The sequence below is a fragment of the Buteo buteo genome, chromosome 4 (genome assembly GCF_964188355.1).
Source record: "Buteo buteo chromosome 4, bButBut1.hap1.1, whole genome shotgun sequence".
NCBI lineage: Eukaryota > Metazoa > Chordata > Aves > Accipitriformes > Accipitridae > Buteo > Buteo buteo.
In genome coordinates this window covers 59,307,843-59,328,697 of record NC_134174.1, presented here as the reverse complement: position 1 = coordinate 59,328,697, position 20,855 = coordinate 59,307,843, and the positions used below count along the sequence as shown (strand labels likewise).

At 42.7% G+C, this 20,855-nt stretch overlaps 2 protein-coding genes across 2 annotated transcripts in view; one reads left to right on the top strand and one right to left on the bottom strand.

Annotated features, from left to right (window-relative positions):
* Positions 1–20,855, top strand: part of ZDHHC6 (zDHHC palmitoyltransferase 6) — a 104,492-nt gene that overhangs the window by 61,631 nt on the left and 22,006 nt on the right. The window lies entirely within an intron of this gene.
* TECTB (tectorin beta) lies at positions 4,297–13,834 on the bottom strand. Its single transcript, XM_075026975.1, has 10 exons — positions 13,759–13,834; positions 11,719–11,909; positions 11,183–11,325; positions 11,029–11,101; positions 8,364–8,467; positions 8,201–8,284; positions 7,839–8,001; positions 5,812–5,881; positions 4,844–4,876; positions 4,297–4,349 (listed from the first exon to the last, which is right to left on the bottom strand). The coding sequence occupies exons 1-10, from the start codon at positions 13,832–13,834 to the stop codon at positions 4,297–4,299; spliced, it is 990 nt and encodes a 329-aa protein (XP_074883076.1).

Sequence of the window (20,855 nt, the reverse complement as noted above, 5' to 3'; positions counted from 1 at the left end):
TATTGGTCAGCATGATGGGCAGTGATGTCCATGCATTGCGTTCCTTGATTCCTAGTGAAGTTTTAGAAAATACTGTCAGTAACGTCTGCCTATTTCCAAAACAAATCAGGGCAAATGAAGGAAATGGACAGCAAGAAACAGTGGTCACAAAAGAAGTTAATCCCTTTTCCTCCTCCTTCCTAGCTTCACTGGCGAAAGCGGCTCATTGCTTGGTGGGGCTGCAACTTGTGTTCTCTCAGCATCCCCCTTCAAGTGATCAGTCCCCTGAGTGACCTGTACAGCCTCTTCTATAACATCCTGAAAACACATGGTGTTTGGGACTTTCTGGCTATTGATCAAATAGGCATGAAATAGCAAAGCTTTTGTCGTGACTCTTCTCCTGGCTTTGGAGAGGGACCTCTGCTAGAATAACTCAGTAGGCAGGTTAGTAGCAAATGTGTTTTCATAATCTGTTAATGGGTGCAAGGAAGAAACTTGTTTCCCCATCTGCCAAAGAAAGGTGTGAAGTGGTTGAAGATCTCTCCTAGGAAAAAAAAAAAGAATAAAATTTCTGTTTAGTCCACTGAAGGACCATTGATACAGTAACTTCAAAACATTTTGGGGTTTTTTTCCCCCCACTTTTCTTTACATTTTGGAAAATAGTCACTACAGGATTGACAGTTCAGATTAATTTGCACCCTGCACCCCACATCTAGGATATGCAATAAGAATAGTTGCGCTCTTTTTGTTGCTAAAGGTAGAAACAGCAGCACTGCTAGCACGGGTGGCTAGCAGCCTACCCGTCTGCAGTGGGATCAACCACACTGAAGAAATGGCTATTATGTCTGTGAAATTCCTGAGTGCCATGATTACTTTAGAGACAGGCCATATACCCAGAGAGAAGCTGAAACTGCATTATTGGCCTTCACACAGGCAAACAGCCTGAGTCTGGCTGGTTGTGAGCTGGGGATGGAGGTCTGGGTACATCAGAGGGTAAGGATTGCCACCCACTGAGGCATGGTGGCACACCTGTCACAAGGGTGAAGTAAAACCTGTTGGTGTAAACTTCCTTTCAGGCGATTAACCTTCGAGTTTTATCTTATGTTTGCTATGGGTGCTTGTGATCTGTTACTGTGGGTCACCAGGTACATAATTAATCGTGTATCAGAACCCTCAAATTTGTTGTCTTGATTTTCTGTATGTGTGGAGTTTCTTTTGCCAGTACAGATAAAATAAATGCAAAATTTGCAAATTTTCTCACTTCATAATTCGTCCTCAGAAATACCAGATCAGGCTACATATTTTTCCTTTATGACTGTTTCTGTTGTTCCAGTAACATTCCTCTCTACTGGAGTGAGTACCAATCTATTTGACATGTCGCCCTGTTGTGACCCACTCATGTCATTCTTTCTGCCTCATTTTTTCTCAGTTTGTAAAGGGAAGATTAAATCTTCCAGATTAATCAGTTACTGTTTTTAGAGTACTTTGAGGTATTCACTGAAAGGTGCTAGCACAGAAGTGTTGGGCGTGAAGACAATGAGAAGTCCTCAGAATGCTCTTATCAGGGCTTATTAATCACTGTGTAAATTTATAGTGCTGTGCAAACATTTCATAGTGATAAGGCCTCTGCTTTAGCATTAGGCCTCTGCTTTAGCATTAGACCTCAGTTTTAGTGCTCACCAAGGAATAGAATCTACATGCCCCGCTTCATGTCATGCAGTACTGCATCATTTGGACTCTGCTGAATGTGCTTATGGAAAAGCAGAATGCAATTTAAAACTGCAAGATCTCAAAACGTATTTCAGGGCCATGTTACTGACAAGTCTGTGCTACCTATTGTGGCTTAATTGTCTTTTTAAAATAAGGTCGATATGATATATATCCTGAATGTCTGTGTCTTAGGCGTGTTGACGTATGTTGCTCTGTTTGCTCCCAGAAGAACAATGCTGATGTTATTTTCTAATTAGAGCAGATGAGTGTAAGCAGAAAACCAGACTGTCTTGCAACAGGGGGAATTCCTTCCAGTGATTCTTTGTGTCACAGTGTGTAAATGCCCAGAGGGAGCCAGGCTGTGGGAGGAAGGTGTTAATGTGGATGAAACCATATGCAGAGAAAATTTAGCAGGAGAGGAGGCGCAGGCTGCTCAATGTGGGCAGCAATCTGGGAAGGCTGGAGACTGGCTGCCCCATAGAGCACCTGTTTGCATTGCAGGTAGGCTTCATATAGGGGAATTTAACAACATTTCTCTTAGAATTTCAAATAGAAACACGTCTAACAATTGCTTTTAAAGAGCAGGCTAAGACATTAGGTAGGTACTAGGTTTTCCCTGTAACAACAAAGTAAAGAAAAATGTATTGGACAGCAGGCTGATCTCTATGCTTCAGGGTGCAAGGCAGCTTCTGACAGAGCTCAGGAAACTTGTCTCCCCCTTGAGTGCCTGCCTGCCTGCCTAGCTGCAAGAATTATTATTTATTTTTCTGAAGCCACTGGACTTGACCTTTGCATGGCCACAATGATATCCTACATGAAAGGGCTGTGGGGTCCAATCAATCAATAGCTATTTTTTCGTCTGTGCCTGTGAGTGACAGCTGCCCTTTGGATGGAGATAACTTGAAAAGACTTGATCTTCAGAATGGAGTGAGGAGGTTCACTCCGAATACAGGCTATGTACTTCTATGATGTGTTTTGTGTGTATGGAGTCATGGCTCTTATGATAATATTCTGAGATAAGTAGGGTTTTTCCTTGTCCCAGACTGGGACATTTAAACAAAATGTGATGGATTTACAGAACAAAGAGATGAAGTTGGTGTTTAAATTAGGATTAACTTCGAAGTGACAGATCTTCTAACTCTGGTCTGTCTAAATCAAACAATTCTGTCAAGAGTGCCCTCTGTTGTATGTAATGGCTAAATGCACGCCATCACAACCGACAGTTTTGCTGCAGGCTGTCAGGGCGGATGCTGTCTGCTGTAATTTCAGCTTCTCAACAGCTTTATTTTTCGCAGTTACTTATAAATACGTATGCATATATATGCACCTAGAGGAGCAAGGGGGATCTATGTGTCTTTGAAAAGTGTGGCTGTAATGTATGAATGTTCTAGCTATGCATTATCTTCATAACAATGAGGTTTCAAAAAGAACAGGGACCTTAAAATCCTTAATTTAATAGAATTATTCAGGAGGTTTCCTCTCTCTACAAACAATAGCAAAAATTCTATAATGTGCTTATGCTGCAGTATGTACAGACACAGGTACACCCACTGTGTTCATTAACAGAAGTGTAACAGCTGTAGTCATTCTCCTCTCTTTCATATTTAGGATCCTGCAAGTTTCATGGAAGAGGCCTAGGAATGTTTCTTACACTTTCAAGAGTTTTGTTCAGTATTGTTTTAGTCATTACCAGAAGGAACCTACCATCACTCTTGCTGGGAAATTGTTTCATGTCCTGATATTTCCTGCACTTTAGAAATCATGGTTTCTCTTTCTAGTGATTTCTTCTTGCTGTTTAAGAGCTGTTGTTACTCAGGTACAGAGCTAACACCTGGACCCTGTTGTATCTGACACCAGCTATGTCTTCAAGGAAGTGTAAAGCTCATTAGCTTGTTTTCCAACCTCAGATGTGCTTAATTTGCATCCATACCATGCAGCTATCCAGCACTGAGGCTGTCCAGTCAGCAAGACATCCACATCCCAACAGTATTGTACCTACTGCAGCACCTGTCGTACTCTACTTAACTCAACCGATCAATACTGACAACTCTGAGAAGCAGGAAAGAAATGTCAGGTAATTAATTCTGAGGACCTTCTAACTATTGCTACATAAATAGCATCCTTTTCTCCCATCCTTGACATGTTAGGTTAGTTTTCATCTTGTTCAAAGGCTTCACAGATCAAGCTAGGACCTTGCAAGACCAGGCCTGGAGGGGAGTTTGGTACCATGCTGAGACTGACAGGGAAGGGGGACACTGAAGGTAAATTTGGCATTGAAAAATGCTGAGCTTGCACATCCCTGTGTTCCTTGTAGAAACAAGTACTGTTGGCATCACAAATCTTTAAAAGGAGACATTGGTGGAATACATAACCCTTGGGTTTCCGCTAGTTTAAAATGCCTGTAGAGACTGGGGAGAGGCAAATCTGCTTTGGGATTCTCCAGTATTCAAGGCGCAAAGCTCATGGAATGTTTTATTTATCTGGTAAAATGGTGCACAAGGATTTTTTGTGACTGTCATTTTTCCTCTGTAAAATAAACATCTTTAGTTAAGAAGTCCAGGTCCAAACAGGATTGGGAAAAGTTAAGAAACACAGCTGTGCTGCGTGTTATAATAAAACAGCACAAAATCCAATCACAAAGAGTAGGTGGAAGATGATATCTGCAAGAGAAACATAGACTAAATGTGAGTACTTCCCTGTCAGCTGCCTTTCACATTCTCTTCCCACCCTCATCAGTGCAACTACATGCCCCTAATGTGGCTCTGTCACCATATCAAGTTTTAACAAATACTTTAACAAACTTTGGAAGTCCTTTTTCAAACCCTCTCCAAATAGAAATGCTTTCAGTCATCTCCGATAATGCAGTGAAACATGCTTGTTCCTTTTTGGGAAGAGGGTGTGAAAATACGAGGAAGTAATGTTCAGTATTGGAAGTTATTGGTATGATTTTATTGTCCAGAATGAAGGATGTGCCAAAAAGAGGAAAACAAAGTGTGCAATGTTGAGAAATAAAATTTCATTTTGAAATATTTCCTTCTGTCAAGTTTACTAGATTTTTCAGCTCTTTCTTTGAATTATGGGTTTAATGTTGACAGAGTCACTCAAAAATCCATATTTGGGATTGATATTTTCATTGTCATACTTTGCTATTTACCTGAAAGTGTGTAAAATCTGGATAAACCTTTGCCTGTATAAAATAAGAGAAAAAGATAACATTGGGATGGCATGTTTAAAATAGGGCAAAGTGCACCAGCGTGCTTTGTAAAAGCAGAACAGATAACATTTGCCACATTGAAATTCTGGATATTTCTTCCTCTTGGCTTTGCTGTCTGAGGTTATAAAAGGATCCTCAGTTCTTTTATCTTCTAAAACTGATGGGGGTTTACTGGTGCAACATACTGAGTTATAATAATGCTGTTCTACATGTACTTGTAATTTTAAATTGGCTTTGAGGTTGGTGTCATGTAGTTGATAAACTAGTACAAAGGGCTCTAGTGAAAACATGATTTAGGCATACATTGTTCCAAGGACTTGTTTCAAAAGATGCGCCGGATCTGCAGAATTAAACCAGCTCAGGAGAATTTCCTGGTGGCTCCAGGAGGCAGCAGTTCAAGGAAATGGGCATTGCTTTATAATGGGGAAACCTGATGGCAGTTCAATTTGTGTATCAGGAGGGATAGGCACAAAGGGTTAACCTACCAGAGTTATGGGTATGCTGAAGTACCAATCCGCAGGGTAAAGAAAAGCTTTCCTGCTGCTTCTAAGCCTGACCTCTCTCCCACTCATGTGCAATCTATCAGAGCTTGTCTGGGCTGCTGCTGAGGTCAGATGCAGGTGAGCAGAGTTTACATTTCTAACTTGGTGTGTCAGTGGTTTGGCCATTTGTCATTAATGCCAAATGGGTGCCTTTACTCACTTTGGAAAAGAGGAGAGTTTCACTGAGCTCTTCTGCCAGAGCCCGGAGGGAACCAACTTCTGTTCAAGACTCCTGCTGCCACAGGGGAAAGGGCTCTGGCAGAGGGCTTCAGCTCCTCCTGCTTGCTCCTACGCTGCGAGCCACGGGTGGCTCCCACCTTCATTGCTTCCCAAAGGGAGAAACACCCCAGAAACCCCGTCACTTACTCCGTACAGCGATCTCCGCCACTAAAACACCTCCAGTTTGTTCCATGCGCTGTTTTCGTTTGTCACATGTCTCAAGAGAGCAGAGAGAAAGTCATGTATACCAAAAAAAAATCAAAGATAATTAAAAAAAGATCCAAACCCAATTCTCATGTTTCCATCCAAGGAAATTAAATCTGTGTCAATATTGCTGCAAATTTTATAGGGATTTTTTTCCCCCCTATAATTATTGGGGGGTTTTGGTGCAGGAGAGATTTAAGGAGAGTCTTTACAGTGCATTTTCTGAGGGTTTTGGCACGCCACAGCCCTTACAGTGACTGTCAGTGAAAGTGTTCTTTTCAGTTGTGAGATGGCAGGAGCCCAGATGGGTGTCCGCTTGCTAATCACAGGTCCTCCTCAGTTGCCCTTTCCACCCTGCCTTAAACAGGGTGACACCTGTGAAGGCTTCTGTTGTTTATTGCTAATTATAATTGTTGCCTATTGGGTAGAAAGAGGAAGCAGCAAATCCCTTCCATACAGATCATCTCATGTCCAGCACTAATGATGGCTGTCACAGCTGACAAGGTCTGTGTTGGAGGCAGTGCTCTACAGATTAAAGGTCCTTGTCCATCCCCTGACCTTTGCAGATCCCCAGCTGTGGGCATTTTTATTTTTTTTTTTTACAAACTCAGCGTGTAGTAATTCTGGTTATGAGTTGCTTGTAAGCATAGACCCCCAGCTTGGTTCAACCTTAATTGCAGCAGACCACCAGCTGCATTTTTGGGTTGAAAGTGGACTCGAGGGATGTTAGCCTGATCGAGCAATTATCCTGCGCTGGCTGGTGAGGAGGGAATTCCACCCTGTGCCTGAAAGGATGATGTAGATGTTTGGCAGTACTGTCAGAAAGGCAGATATGGAGTACTGGTTTTGTGTTTTCTTTTAACCCTGGTCTACGTCTGGATAAAAAGTTGAAGAAATCTTTAAGAACAAACAACAAAATCCAAGCCCAGAGTTTTTTCTTTTGCCTTTGAAACTTAGAATTTCTAACAATGCATTTTTTGTCAAACCTGCAAATTTTGCACAAATCAGTGCCCCCCACTTAGCACTGAGGCTGGGTAACAAGCTGCTATCTTAATTTGGCTTCTGGACTGAGAAAGGGTTTAGAAATAAAAGTTGGTTTCACCAGGAGTAATGCTTTCTCTTCTCCAGCAAGAAATATTTGTTGCTGAAACGACAGTATGTCGGCCAAGGAGTATTTTGGGCTTTCATTTCAGGTTAGATAAAATTTGACTTCATTTTATAGCAATGACACACTCATTGCACGAGAGAAAGAATAGTGAAGCTCTGACTTGGTGAAGGAGGGAGAGGGAAGTCGTGAAAGACAGACACTTGAGTAGCCCTTACCCTTGCATCAGCTGCTGCAAGCAGTGTGCACCTCCCCGTGCTAAATAACAATAAATAATAACACCTCATTCCCACCTAAGATCACAGGAGCCTACTCTTCGACCTCCATTCCTGCTCCAGTGACATTTTATGTACTTCATGCAGATCAGGAAGGCTGCAAGAGCAGGACCTTACTGCAGCTCGTTGCAGGATAGCAGAGAGGACTTTCCTTGGGAAGGGGGACTGGGAGGTTTTGTTTGACTAGCGTTGGGCTTTGAGCCAGGTTCTCCCGCTGCCCCCAGGGTGCCCTCAGCACTGAGGTATTTGGTAAAATGGAAAAAAGCTCTGCTTTCTCCCTTTTTTCAGGCTTGTGTTTAACTGTAGCTGTTTGTCAGACAGGACTGTAGCCTGGGATATCAACAAGAACTGGGTTTTTCAATGGCTGCCTTGTTTCTCAATACGTTTAAACAAGTTGCCCAATGTTGCGTACAGTGCCTGTGGCATGACGGGGTCGGGGTGCAGGGCTGGCCACTCAGGTTCGCGCGTTGCGGTGGCCCCATTTACTGAAAGCCCTGGCGCTGGCTCCGCACCCAGCCTGTCCTCAGGAAGGTCTCGGCATCCTCTGGCTAAATTTAGCACTGCGTGTTTCTCTGGGAGGGGGGCCTTACCACTGGGCAGGAGAACTTCTCGCTGTCGCAGACGTGCGTCTCGCAGTGCAGCCAGACCTTGGACAGCTTGGGGATGTTACGGAAGCGGAAAGCGTTGAACTGGAACGTCGCCCGGCTCGTTTTCCCGTTCTCGTGCACGAGGATGGAGTTGTCCGTGGCACACCTGTGTTGTGTATGGAGAAGCAGTGTCAGAGCCTCCACGGCTTCAGGGAAACGGCTCCTGAGGTCGTGGTCTGATGAATGCATTTGGCCTGCTGTGGGCCAGCTTCTCTTTTGCCCCGTCATCCCCCAGTCCCCATCCTTCTGCCATCCTCAGGGCTGGGCTGGGCAGAGGTGCTCCCCCGGGTCCCACCGGCACCTACCCCTTGGTGATCAGGGGCCAGTGGATCTGGTAGAAATACTCTGAGGAAGGAGTTGCCCAGCAGTTGTTGAGAACAACTTTGAACCTGGGGAGATATAAACCCCAGATTAGCAAGGAATGCCCTGATTGACAATTTATTAATTATTACTCCTTCCCTTGCCTACCTGTCGCTTAAGCCCTTAGCTTCAACTCCGGCAAATATATCAGAACCAATTTCTGATGTTTCAACGACGAAAGGGGCTTCTTTTATACTTGAAAACTTGGCATTCTTTGAAAGACAAAGAGAAAGGCATCATATGTTACTAGCGACATGCAAAGCAAAAGCAGGTGGCAACTTCAGACGGCTCTGGAGAGATGGACTCCAGGAGTCTGGGCTCTTACTACCTGCAAGCTGCAAACTCTGCACCTAGTAGTAGGACTATTGCAAGCCCAAGATGGTGTTTAAAAATCTTTTTGTCAATGTTTGGCTTATAATGATAATAAGTGACAGAATTTGATGCTGTTTGGGTAGTGGTATGTGTTATATCACAGCATGGGTGAGAAGTGAGCTTGCTGCTGCCTCTGGTCCACCAGAGGTGGTGGTGGAAGCTGGTGGGAGTAGGGGACTGGAGATAACTGTATAGAATGGGAAGGGGCTTGGGAGATGGCCACATGTGAGGGAAAAGGAATGAAGACAAGCAGAAATCACGTGCCTGTGCGCAAAGGGTTCAGCGCTCTGAGATTTATACTTGTGGTGGCCAGCATGGGGAGAGCTGTGGGGGCACAAGTGTGCGGAAAGAGTTCTGCCAGCTATGGTCATTCACGCACTAAAAAGCCAGTTTGCTCAAAGTAGTGCAGTGTGCGGTGCTCAGATGAAAAAGTTCAGTTACAAATGCATTGAAGTACCTACTTAAATCATACTCCTTTTTATTGCATAAGGTCATAATGAAGCTAGCACCAGAACTATATAAAGAGTAACATGTTTAGTTGTAGAATTTGTTTACTTTGTTAAATCTACACAGCAGGATTCAGGTATATGTAGTTCTGGAGCTGTTGGACTATGTTGCCCTGCAGTGCTTGCTCAGTTCCCTGGTACTGATTTTATGTATTTTTCCTTGCCTACACAGCGAGGTGGCTGTGAGGCACTACAGTATTCCCACTGCAACATCTGATAGATTACATGCACTGAAGTTAAGGCTGTGTTTAGGTTAGTGACCTATGGTTGTTAAGTGCCCTGAGAAATTCTCATTTAACCAAAGATTTCTCCTGAAGGAGAGAACTTGCAGAAGTACTGTCACAAAACTCTTATCAGTCCTTGTGCTAAAACAAGCTGAACCTGGTATAATGCTTCTTTTTCCAAACTCTATTGCTCTACACTGTTTATCTTGCTTTTCTTCACAACAGGTTTCAGTGTTGAAGGTCTGATTTCCATTCAGGCTCCAGCCCCTCATGCTGCATTACAGTCCTTTGCTATGAACGGTGTGTCACAGACTAAAGGGCAGGTGAGACTGAAGGGTTGCCCCTGGGTCACACTGCAGCTTGGGCACTGCTTCTGGGTGAGGAAATGGGCACATGAAGCACCTGGAAGTATAGTCCACCAGAGGCAGAGGGCTATGTCAGGCAGCAGCAGAGATGTATAGCAAGGCAAAATAAATCTTTTATTTCCATTTTGCAAAAAAAAAATATTAAAAAATCGAACATTTCATTGAAAGTAACCTTTTCTCCCCAGTGCAAACATGAACAAAATAACAAAGGAGTGGTCTGTTAGCTTTCTGAGCTTGTTCTGTACTTCTGCTCTGTGGGAAAATGTATTAGTACAGTTCAGCCACTCTCTCCTTGTCTCCTGGGAGCCCCATGGCCATTAGAACAAAACAGTTGTTTGGCAAAAAATTAAAGGTACCAGAGATTCATTGCTCACTGCCCATCATTTGGTTTTGTACCCATTCTGTAAGGACTTGACAGGAGCAGTGTGGTACCTCCTGGGACCTTGCCAGTATCTACTACCAGTGTACCATATATCAGAAAAAAAAAGACCACATGGGCTTTCATGTGGCACCCAAAGGCTGACAAAGTGTTTAGTGATCAATTGGTGCCCAAAATGCAGGGTGTAGGGGGAGAGATTTCCATCAGTCCACCTTGTGGTAAATACTCCCTCTACCTGGCCTATAAATTTAACACAGTATGTTATTAGTTGTGCTTTTTTCTAGCTGTACTAAAATAGAGGGGCTGTTTTGGTGCTTTTGACTGTGCTTTGCTGGAAAAAAGGCTCCAGGATCAGGAGCTGGCTGCTCCAGCAGCACAGCAGAGCTGTGGAGAGGAGGGGGATGTTTCAAAGGATCAACCTGATATCCAGGGACAATATCTTGTTGGAAAAAAAAATTGCAGCATGACCTAAAGATCTCTGGGGAACACGAGATATCTGTTGGGTGAGAGGACCAGGAAGCAAACTGCAAGAGAAATGCATGGAGCTTTGCTGTATCTATAGAGACTATGTGATAGCAGCAGTGCCTGCAGATGCATGCTGCTTTTTCAGTGGGACTACAAACAAGTTTTGCTTTTTCTTATAAAACCTGTCAGCATGTTAGAAATGTGCCTCTCAGCAGAAAAATCTGCCTGATTTGGACAGATTAAAAGAACAGTTGGCATGTGTCTGCTCTGATCAGTTTAAGTATATCCCTGTTAATCAGCAGAAACAAGGACCCCCGCAAACTCCACTGTAATTATCTGTTCCAGACTAGTGATATGCTCCATGACACATAAAAGTAAGGAGCAGCAGCCCTTTTTTTCCAGCTCTTAGGCTGAAGCCTGTAGAAGGTGAAGGCGAAAAGCTGGGTGGCAAAGAGCACTTACAGAGTAGAAGTTGAGGGACAACTGACTTTCAAACGAGCCGGAGCTCCCATTCTTCACATGGACGGTGGCCACCCTGGGGACATAACAAGGTTTCTGTATGAGTGAGACGTGGTGCTGAAGACGAGGGGAGGTGCACTCCCAGAAGTGGACGTACCTTTGGTCAAAGGCAGCCTGGTTCACCAGGTAGTTGGCATTATATGTGCAGGTGAATGAGTAATTCACAGGCTGGCTCTTCACAATTACTGAGGAGTCATTGGAGACGATGGAGTTGTAGAAATGATAAACGGGGTTCTTGAACTGTGGATGGCGAGACAGAGAAATGTAGGCAGTACTGAGGCTTTGAGGCATCAGGAGCAACTTTGTAGTTTGAAACATGAAGACCCTGGTGACAAAACACTATCCCCAAGGAAACATGGTTTTGTAGTTCTTTATATGCTGTGCTGCCTATACATATGCCTTACTATATATATGTTCTGTGTAATAGAGGTGCAAATGGGCGACTAACACACAGACGTTTTGCCTGTAGGTGCAAAGCATAACTATTTGATTCTTCCTTCTCCCTGATATTGGAGTTTGCCTTCTTCCATCAGTACTTAAAGCCCACTCCAAGCTGAAACAAACAGGACTCTCTCAAGTGAGTCCAGCTAATTTCTGAGTCCAGCTCAAGAATGTTGACCTTGATAGTCTTACCTCTGACTGTGTCCCACAGTATGATTTGTTTTTAGGTGACAGGTCTGGGATTGTGAATTGGTAATATCCCGAGTCATGGATCCCATTGTAGCAAATGCCTCCGAGTGCCAGCTGATTAACCTCCCATCCATAAGGACACTCCGGAATTTTGGTAATGATGGTTTTAGGATAGCAGTATACCAGAATTACATCTGAAAGGAAAATAATACACCTAGAGTGATATTCAGTGGTGTTTTTCTTTGAAAAACGTGGGTCTGCACACCTACTTTCCATTGGGATTAAACTTCCATGAGCAGGGGTATGTGCTGGAAGGTCCTCTAATGTGAGCAGCTTTTGCTATACAAAACTAACCTTTGGATTGTTAAATTCTGTCCTCTTTGGAAGAGTTTGGCCTTCTAATCAATGCAGAACTTTGTATAATTTTTTTATCTTTCTGGAATAGCTGATTGAGGAGCAGAGACACGGCTGAGAAATCTGAAGTGAAAAATGGCTGCACTGAAATCTGTCAGATTAGCTTATGCTGGCAGAGCTGCCTTCTGTAATGCCACTGATTCTGTAAAAATAATATTGGTGAAGTTGTTTGTTAGGCTTTGGTAGATCTGCACCTTTTTGTATCGGTGTTAGATCTAGGCCACAATAGATATTCTGCCCTTTCTCTCCTTTCACTGGTGTTGCAGTGCCAGCGCAAACTGAATTTTTACCATGCTCAAGTTAAAAGCTAAGATCTAAAAATGAACTGAAAAGCCTAGCCTTGTTAATGGCAATAATAAATGAGCTGAAGAGCCTAGCCCTGTCAATAGCAATAGTAAATGAACAGAAATCCTAGCCCTGTTAACAGCAATGGTTAATAGCAGTGGAATATGTTTCCAAACATGGTGATTGCTAATACAACCATGAATATTGAACATCATAACTTAAAGACTGATTGCTTCATGATAGGAGAATTGGACATTTTTCAGAGAATCAGGCAGTGCAAATTTGAATGTCCGATGGGAATTTAAAGGGCAAATATTGACTAACCATTAGTGACCTGAAAATTGAGAAAGACTTCCAACTACCACAGTCAGAAAAAAGACACCCTGCCTGGAATTACTCAATTATTTCTTTTAAAGCCCTTGACACTTTCATTTTTATGATAAAAGCCTCATTTTGTAGCCTTTCCGTATCTGCTAGGGAATACTCAGGGAAGGTCATTAATGGACCTTAACAACTCACTCCTTTCTGGTTAACAAACCTTCGGCATACGCAGGCTGATTCTGCTTGTGTTGATGGTCAGATTTGTAACTCTGGTGACTTTACAGCTATGAAAATTCCTGCAGTTCAGAGACACTGCCTTTGTAAATGAAGGTACTGAAATAAATGGCTCAAGGGCCATATACTTAAGGTATACCATGAAATTAGTGACAGTAGTCTGACACCAGTCACACACATACAAAGCGAACACTCTATACTGAGGCGTATTCCAAAACATTTCTAAAGCACATTTCTTAATTGTAGTGAATTCTACATTACAGGTCTGCCTGGCACCAGATCATTTGAGTTTCTAGGCAGAAAGCAGTGTGCAATTAGAGCCTTACCTTCAGTGATTTGGGGTTTTTTCTCGTTTAGCAGTGTGGTTCAGGAGCTCAGCCCAAGCACATTCATTCACCACAAGTCATCTGCAGTCAGTGGGACTGAAGCCCAGCTTGGGCAGCAAAGATCTGCTGCACCTAGCCTGTGCTATTGCAGATAATTTCTAATTGTTGTTTTCTTTGCCATTTTATGCCTGAATTCTGCTTGTGCTTAACTTTATTGCACTATGGTTATTGCACAGAGTGAAGCATATGCCTAATTCTCTGTGGGGCTAGGACTTTAGTGGTACGTGCTTTATTGTGCTAGCTGAAAGCAGATCAATAAAAATGTAAATAAAAAATGTAAGCATTAGCACTCCAGAATCCACAGGTTAACTTTCTGGAGAAAAACTTTCCACTTTTAAATAGAAGAAAACCCTTTGGCAGCTTAATTACAAGAGAAGATCATAAGAGACTTAAATTATTTTACCTGCTTTATTTGGATTGCAAGGCCCCGCAAGAGCTTGAGCCAAGATGACCAGCAGATAAATAGTAAGAGTCACCATTTCTTGCAATGATCTGAGGACACAGGGAATAAAAGCTGAAATTGTCTTTAAAATTGGAAAGAGAAACAATGCATTGACTGCAGACCTGAAAGTGTAGCTACTGTTAAATATGTTCTTTTTGCAGAGAGAAACAAATAACATTACTGATATTCTGTCGCCCAACTTAATTGCATCTACAGGATAAATATTTCCAAGACCTTTATTATCACTGGGTCACTATTGTGACAATTTTACTATTTCAGTTTAGTGGTGGCTTTTAATTATTCTAGTTTTTCTTTGTTCTTGTAAAGAGTCTAAACCTGAAGTGTTAGTATAACCAAGTGAAACTGAAATAATGTAATCTGAGAAAAGAGGGAGTAGAAATTACTAGAAGAAATATGATGCAACAACATACATACCGTGCCTATAAATTTAATGCTGAAATTATTCTCTGTGGTGATGGCTATCCTGATGTATATAATCTTAACTTCATGTAGCTCAGTTTTGGTAAATCATGCATTTTGTCCTTTACTGCTAAATGTTGAGTTTTTAGGAAAACAGGGAGAAGCATGTACAGCCTGTGGGATTGGGACTGGAGTTCTCGTATTTTCCCTCAGTAGACACTCCTCAGTGTCAGCCCTCATATACATATTACTGAGCAGACTGTCAGAAGTAACAATTATCATTTAGGTAAAGACAAAAAAATCTTCCCGATTAAGTATTTCCAACAAAAACAATCAGTTTCAACATTTTCGCTCAGCCTCTATTTAAAAATGCATACTTATAAAAGGCTCATACAGTATATTTCAGTGACAATTCCTTCTAATTATAATCCTATGCATTCTACAAGAAATTAAGTATTATACCTACGAGACAGGAAGGGGCTAAGTATTTCAGATTTTCATTCCGGTCTTATTCCAATAGCTGCGCTGTCAGCTCTTCCCAAGATGTCCTCTTTCAAATGAACCCAGCTGGCGTTATCTTCGCTTTATATAAGCAATCTTGTAAAAGGAGCCCATCTCTGGTTAAATCTCAACCCACCAGTATTGTCCAGTGAGGGAGGGGAAAAAAGAGTTATAGAAAAGCAGTTCTCTTCCCCTGGATGGGACTGTGTTGCAGCTATTTGATTTTTTTGAAAGACTTCCTATGGTGGCTTTTTACAGATCTTGAAAATAATTGAACAGAAACCTGCTGAGGGTATATAACTGGCACAAAATTTTTGTTTTACAAGTTAATTAGGAAAATGTAGAATTTCTGTAAAGGTGAAGCTGCAGCTGCCTTCTAGAACTCAGCAAAAATATATTTATAGGAATTAGATGCCTGTCTTGAATGGCTTATTGACAATGTCAACCTTTTGTGCCATGCAAGTGGACAAAAGTAATTTCAACAGATATATACCACCTTGGGTTTTGGGGTTTTTTTACTTATTTTTTCTAAAAGTTCAGAGGCATGTAATCTGAATTTAGGTAGGATCTTCCATAAGCCTAAGTATTATACTACATAATTATAGTACCTATATAAGGTACTATATACCTAGATATAAGACTATGTAATATACATTAAGTATTATTCTATAGAATGTGTAAAATTGGCCATTGCACAGAAAGCTGAAACAAATTTGCTCTTTGTATGACCATCTATCATGTGGCTGCTGTATGAAAGCCTTGGTTAGCTGGTAAGATTTTCTGGTGACCTGTTACATCCTGTATGTGTTAGCTTTTAGTGATAGGCCCAGAAAAAGGACTTGGGTACACTACTGCTATTTTACACGCTTGCATAACAAACGTGAGTTGTAAACAGTCTTGCCACATAAACGGCCTCAACTTTGGGCACGGGCGTCTCCACCCAGATCCGGGTGCTGTTGGGATACTTATGCTCTGATATCTGTCGTGAGTCACAAAACACAGAGGATCTGGCTGACCTTGCCTGTGGGACCCAGTCCTGTGGGGCTCCTCAGAGATGATTTTGGCATCTCCTTCGGTGGAGAGCCTCATTCTGCCCCATCTGTGGCAAGAGTTTGGTGTGGACCTGCCTTCTCTCAAGCAACTTTTGGCACGTAGGGGTTACGCAGTAGTAAAGCTGTACCAGTTGTCATTAGTCTGGAGTTTTTGAGGGAGGAGGGAGTGGGATGGAAGAGCACAGTGGCCCTGACCTTAACCTGAAATGCTAGACAATGAGTTTTCGGCTCTCGTGTGGGTGAGATTTATGGGTGTACCTTCAGGAAAGCATTCACTACAAGGAGAGTCTCAAGCCAGATGGCATTAGCAAAGCATGGCCATGACTACACCATGCATTGTAAGGGATGCCAGCTCTCGCCCAGTGATGATGGTGTGCAGGTGAATCTACAATGATATGAAAATGTTTATAAGTAATTAGGGTGATTTCTGCTTCTTGCAAACTGATCCAAAGCCCTAAAGAAAGGCTGAAAAGCCCATAAATTTCTGTGTTTAATTTCAACTAATAAGCCTGAACCTAGACCTGAAGCTTCATAAGGATTGCAATACAGAGCACATAACAGACTGCTCTCTTCTTGCGAGCCAAGTCCTGCAAGCCATCACATTCTGATTTAAATGAGATTACTGAAAGATGTACACGAGTAAAATCCTTCAGCCAGGGTTTGTTGTTATTTTAATTGAATTAAAGAATTTAATTGACTCAAGAACAAGAACCAAAGCTCATGGATGATTTGGTGTGACCTAACTAGGGATTATCCTTATCAGAAATCCTAAAATAAGGAAGATTTAGCTCTAGGTGTCTGTTTATAGCCTCACCCCATATCCTGCAGGCATTGAGGCCCAAATTTGATTTCCTAAACCCAACTCTGAATATACACTGTGTAAGCATTCACTTATTTTTGTCTGTCTGTGTGTGTGAGTGTGTATTTGGTCTGGACCAGAAACCAGAGTTTCTGGTGAGACATTATGACCCACCCTGTTATCAAGCATATATAGTCCAGAAACAAGGGGAGGCTTGCAGGAGAAAGCTTGTGACTTTGTGCATGAGAAAGGCCTCGTGACCTTGTACAAATTGATTCTTCAAGGTCAAGGGACCAGATTCAGCCCTGGGGTTGGACTTGGTCTCTCAGGTCTGCCCACACAGGGCTGATTTTGAGCATAAGATATTTGGCTAAGCTTGATTAGGCATTGTGTAAATGCCTTGCTAAAAATTATATAAGTGGTCAACCTCGCCATAACATTAAGAAAGCACCTGAAACACAGATTAGCTTTGTTCTGATGATTTTTAGCAAATACTGCAATTAAATTATCATTGGTGTAATGCTACAGGTTTCAGTGGAATTACTCCAAGATGGATCTAGTCCCATAATTTTTGAAAGAAAATAAATCTCTCACTATCTTCTCACAGAAAAGTAATCTCCATGTACATAATAGCCCTTTTAGGTGAAAGCAAACAGAATAAAATCCATGAAACAAATTTGGCAGAAGTGCCAGCTGGTGTATAGTAGTTTGCATTTGCATAAGAAACAAGCACAAAATGTACCTTAGCCAACAAACATTTGATACCCACTCTGATCAAAGGTGAAGGCTTGGGGAGGGGTTAGGTTTCTCTCGGTAACTGCATACACAGAAAAAGGAAAGCCATTAAATTGCAAAGGAGACCATTGAGGATTGTTGCATTTCCCTGACTCTTTCCAAGCCCATTGAATAATCACAGCAATCTAAGTATCTGTAAAGATTTCAACAAAGAGCAAATGAAGGCCTTATTGTGAATTTCACCTACAAGGGCAGCTTGTCTCTCCAGCTTTGTTCCTTCCATTGTGAGGGAAAGCTGTGCGAGTATCTACTGTCTGGTTCTTACATGAAGAAAACGAGGTTCTGCTGTTTGAATCTGCACGGGATATTGTGACATCCAATTTTCATTGTTTTGGATAAAACAATAAACGTGAAGAGCCCTTAGCTATATGGAAGGACTTTATGGGGTAATGAGAATCAATGGAGACAACTAGCTGATTCCAGGAGGAGTGAGATCTGGTGACACTCACCTCTAGGCTGCAATGTACTGATGATGGTGTTTCCAGTGATGCTCCAAAACCTGGCATACTCGGTTTTGTCTGAGATAAGGAGTGTATTTATCCCACAGGCATGGAGACATCCATGCTGGGTCTGGAAGCATGGTAACTGCATTTATATTGGGCCTGCTCAGAGTTAATGGGTCCTGTTGGAAACGCAGCGCTATGTTGGTACAGTCAAACTTGTCCTGGATCCTAAGTCTACAGTGAGCTGTGCTGTGTAGACTCACCGCCTCGAGTCATAAATACCTTATGGATTTCAGCATTGGTTTGCCTTTTATAGAATAAATACCTTTCCAATAGTTAGTTACTCATGGCACGTGGTTGGTCACTCACTTCAGTACATGATTGAGTCACCATCCCTGGAGGTATTTAAAAGACGAGTAGATTTGGCACTTAGGGAGATGGCTTGGTGGTGGACTTGGCAGCGTTAGGGTTACGGTTGGACTGGATCTTAAAGGTCTTTTCCAACCTAAATGACTCTATGATTCTATTCTATGATAGTTCAACCTTGGGAGCAAATGATAGAACCATGCAGGTGCATAACAGAGCACCTGGGACCCACAGGTACCCTGGCTTTTAAGTCCTCATTCTTCAATAACGGCACAAAGCAAATCAGAAGGAGGGGAAACTAGCGAAAATCGTGTTTGTGGAAGAAGGAGTCCCATAAAAATCAGCAATGGAGGTTCAGGCCACCGGAAGAGACAGTCTTCTGCTCTAAACCTCCTCACGCATCACCTGTCTGTCTGTGTAACTACGCAACGCTGAATCATAATTTTTCAGCAATCACCTGCAGCCATACGCTTGGTGAGGCAGCGCTGCTGTTGGTACGTGCACTCCCTGGGGTGTGGGTTAGCACAGAGTCTCGGCTGAAGAAGCATTCCCTTGACATTTCTGCTTTCCAAGGCATTCACACAGACATTTACATGAGCAAATCTTGCCGAGCACAGGATTGGCTGAAGTAAATAATCATATTTTATGTTCATTTGAATGCCTGATCCTGTTGCTGTTTAGCTTTGCCAGTGTATTCAGAGTAATATTCTTTGGAAGCTTCTCCAGCAAAGTTCTGCCTGGGGTTTGCTACTGTTGGAAGAAAACATCAGTTTCCAGCTGAGTTTCCTTGAAGCCTTTGTGTGGGTAAGTGTTTTATTTGGTGTATTTTTTTATGGGCTGTCTTGGAGCTAGCTAGTTATGCAGGCTAAGGATTTTGGGCTTCATTTAATAAAGGCATGGGGCTTGATTTAATAAAGGCATGAGACATGTAAAACAGGTCGTGCAAGACCAGGACTGATGACTTACACTGGTCATGGAGACCACAGCTATCCTTGGGCTACCACCTTTTGGAGATGCCTAAACTTGCCAGGCACTTGATTCATTTGCCTAAACGAGGCATGCATTGCATTAACAGGTGCTGTAAGGTGGCCAAGATATCTGCAGCTGTGACACAGAACATCTAGGAGACTCAAGCACTTTTAGAGTGGGATCCGGAGGCCACGCAGGCTACTCAAGGACATCTTAAATGGCACTGGATGTCTGTGTGTGAGCATCTGAATTGAGACTAACAAGGCACGCTGCTCTGGTTGGCTTGACATTCATTTTTTGTTTGCCTTGGAAGTCGAAGCACCCCTGCACGCTGTGCGGCACACGTGCCTGAGCCTGCTCCAGTCGGCACAGTGCCCTCGAATTATTCATTGAGTGCCCAAGGCTAGCTTCTAGGTAGAAGTTAGAGCACTTCTGGGGAAAGATGGCTTTGAACTCTACAGGCAAGGAGAATCGCATCTGGGTCTCCCATAGTCCTGGGCAAGGGACCTGACCACCAGGCCTGTCTCCTCCAGCTGTCCTTTGAAGACAGCATGGCTGTGGCTGCTGGGCTCAGCTGTGATCAGTGCTGCCATAGCACTGATACACTTGGTATGTGCCATAGCAGAACTGCAGGCATTCTCTGTTGAGAATACGTGGATTAAGTGTTTTGTAGCAGAATGACGTTGCTGGGGAATAGCATTCTGGAATCACCTGAATGTGGTGAAATGGCTTCTGAGGTGCTTAAGTGCTTTTTTGGATCTCAACCATGCCGTCCTGTATAACACCTTGTAAGCCTTTTAGTTCTTGTTATCTCAACAACAGGTCTTGATCTCTTGGCAGTGTGGGGCGGGGGGTGGTGGGGAGGATTTTAAGAGGAAGGTGAGAAAGAAGGTAGAATGGACTCTTTGTGTCCTTCATTAGTTTAATCTTCTCAGGTTGGCAGCTGGCTCTGACACAGTAACCATTGCTCTTGCTCCAGTAATGCTCTCTTTTCTGGATGTTATCTTACTAGTGCTGGGGAGGTTGCAGCAATATAGTGTTTCTCAGCTTGGGTTGGGGTATGTTACTACAACTTTGAAAGAGTCTGTAGCAGCTGTCTGTTCTTCTGGCTGGTTCCTGGCCATGATGCATTGGCCATAAATAATGCTGCTTGCCCAGCCTTACATGCTTTGCTACAGAAAAGCTGACAAAAAAAAGGACTGCAGTGCAGTGAGGCATTAAAAATATATTAAAGGCAAATTTCTCCTTTGGTGTCCCTCAGTGGCAGTTCCATTGACCTCTGAGGAACTGACCCTAAATGTATGCTGCTTATTTTAAAAATATGGTTAAGTAAGAAAAACAAAGCAAAGAAAAATGCAGAGGCAAACTGATAAAGAAATTTCAGAAGCAGGAGGAATGCAGAATTACAATAAAGGAATTGATTGCCACCTAGCTTGGAAGTGCCTCCATCCATTCACATTCCTAAGCCTAGAAACCCTTCCTCAGATTGGCAATCTGTATTGCCTTGGGAGCCTGGAGTACTCCTGCTCCCTCTGTAACACCTCTACCCTTCACTGAGCTACAGAGCCTGTGTCCAACTTCCCGATTACTCAATGGTCTGAGCCAGCTGAATTATAAACCTACTTTGTGGGATCTGGATAGGATTGCACACGTGAAGGACTGGTAAAAATGGGGTTCTAGAAACGCTCACTATAATTCCTATCCTTTGAAGAG

What these genes read in the sequence shown, in the direction of transcription:
- TECTB (XM_075026975.1), bottom strand. Translation starts at nt 13,834, where the DNA reads ATGGTGACTCTTACTATTTATCTGCTGGTCATCTTGGCTCAAGCTCTT. An exon ending in TGTCCCTCAACTTCTACTCT is followed by an intron (nt 8,468 to 11,028) that starts GTAAGTGCTCTT and finishes TGTCTTTCAAAG; the next exon opens with AATGCCAAGTTTTCAAGTAT. An exon ending in AGAAGTTCTCCTGCCCAGTG is followed by an intron (nt 5,882 to 7,838) that starts GTAAGGCCCCCC and finishes TGCTCTCTTGAG; the next exon opens with ACATGTGACAAACGAAAACA.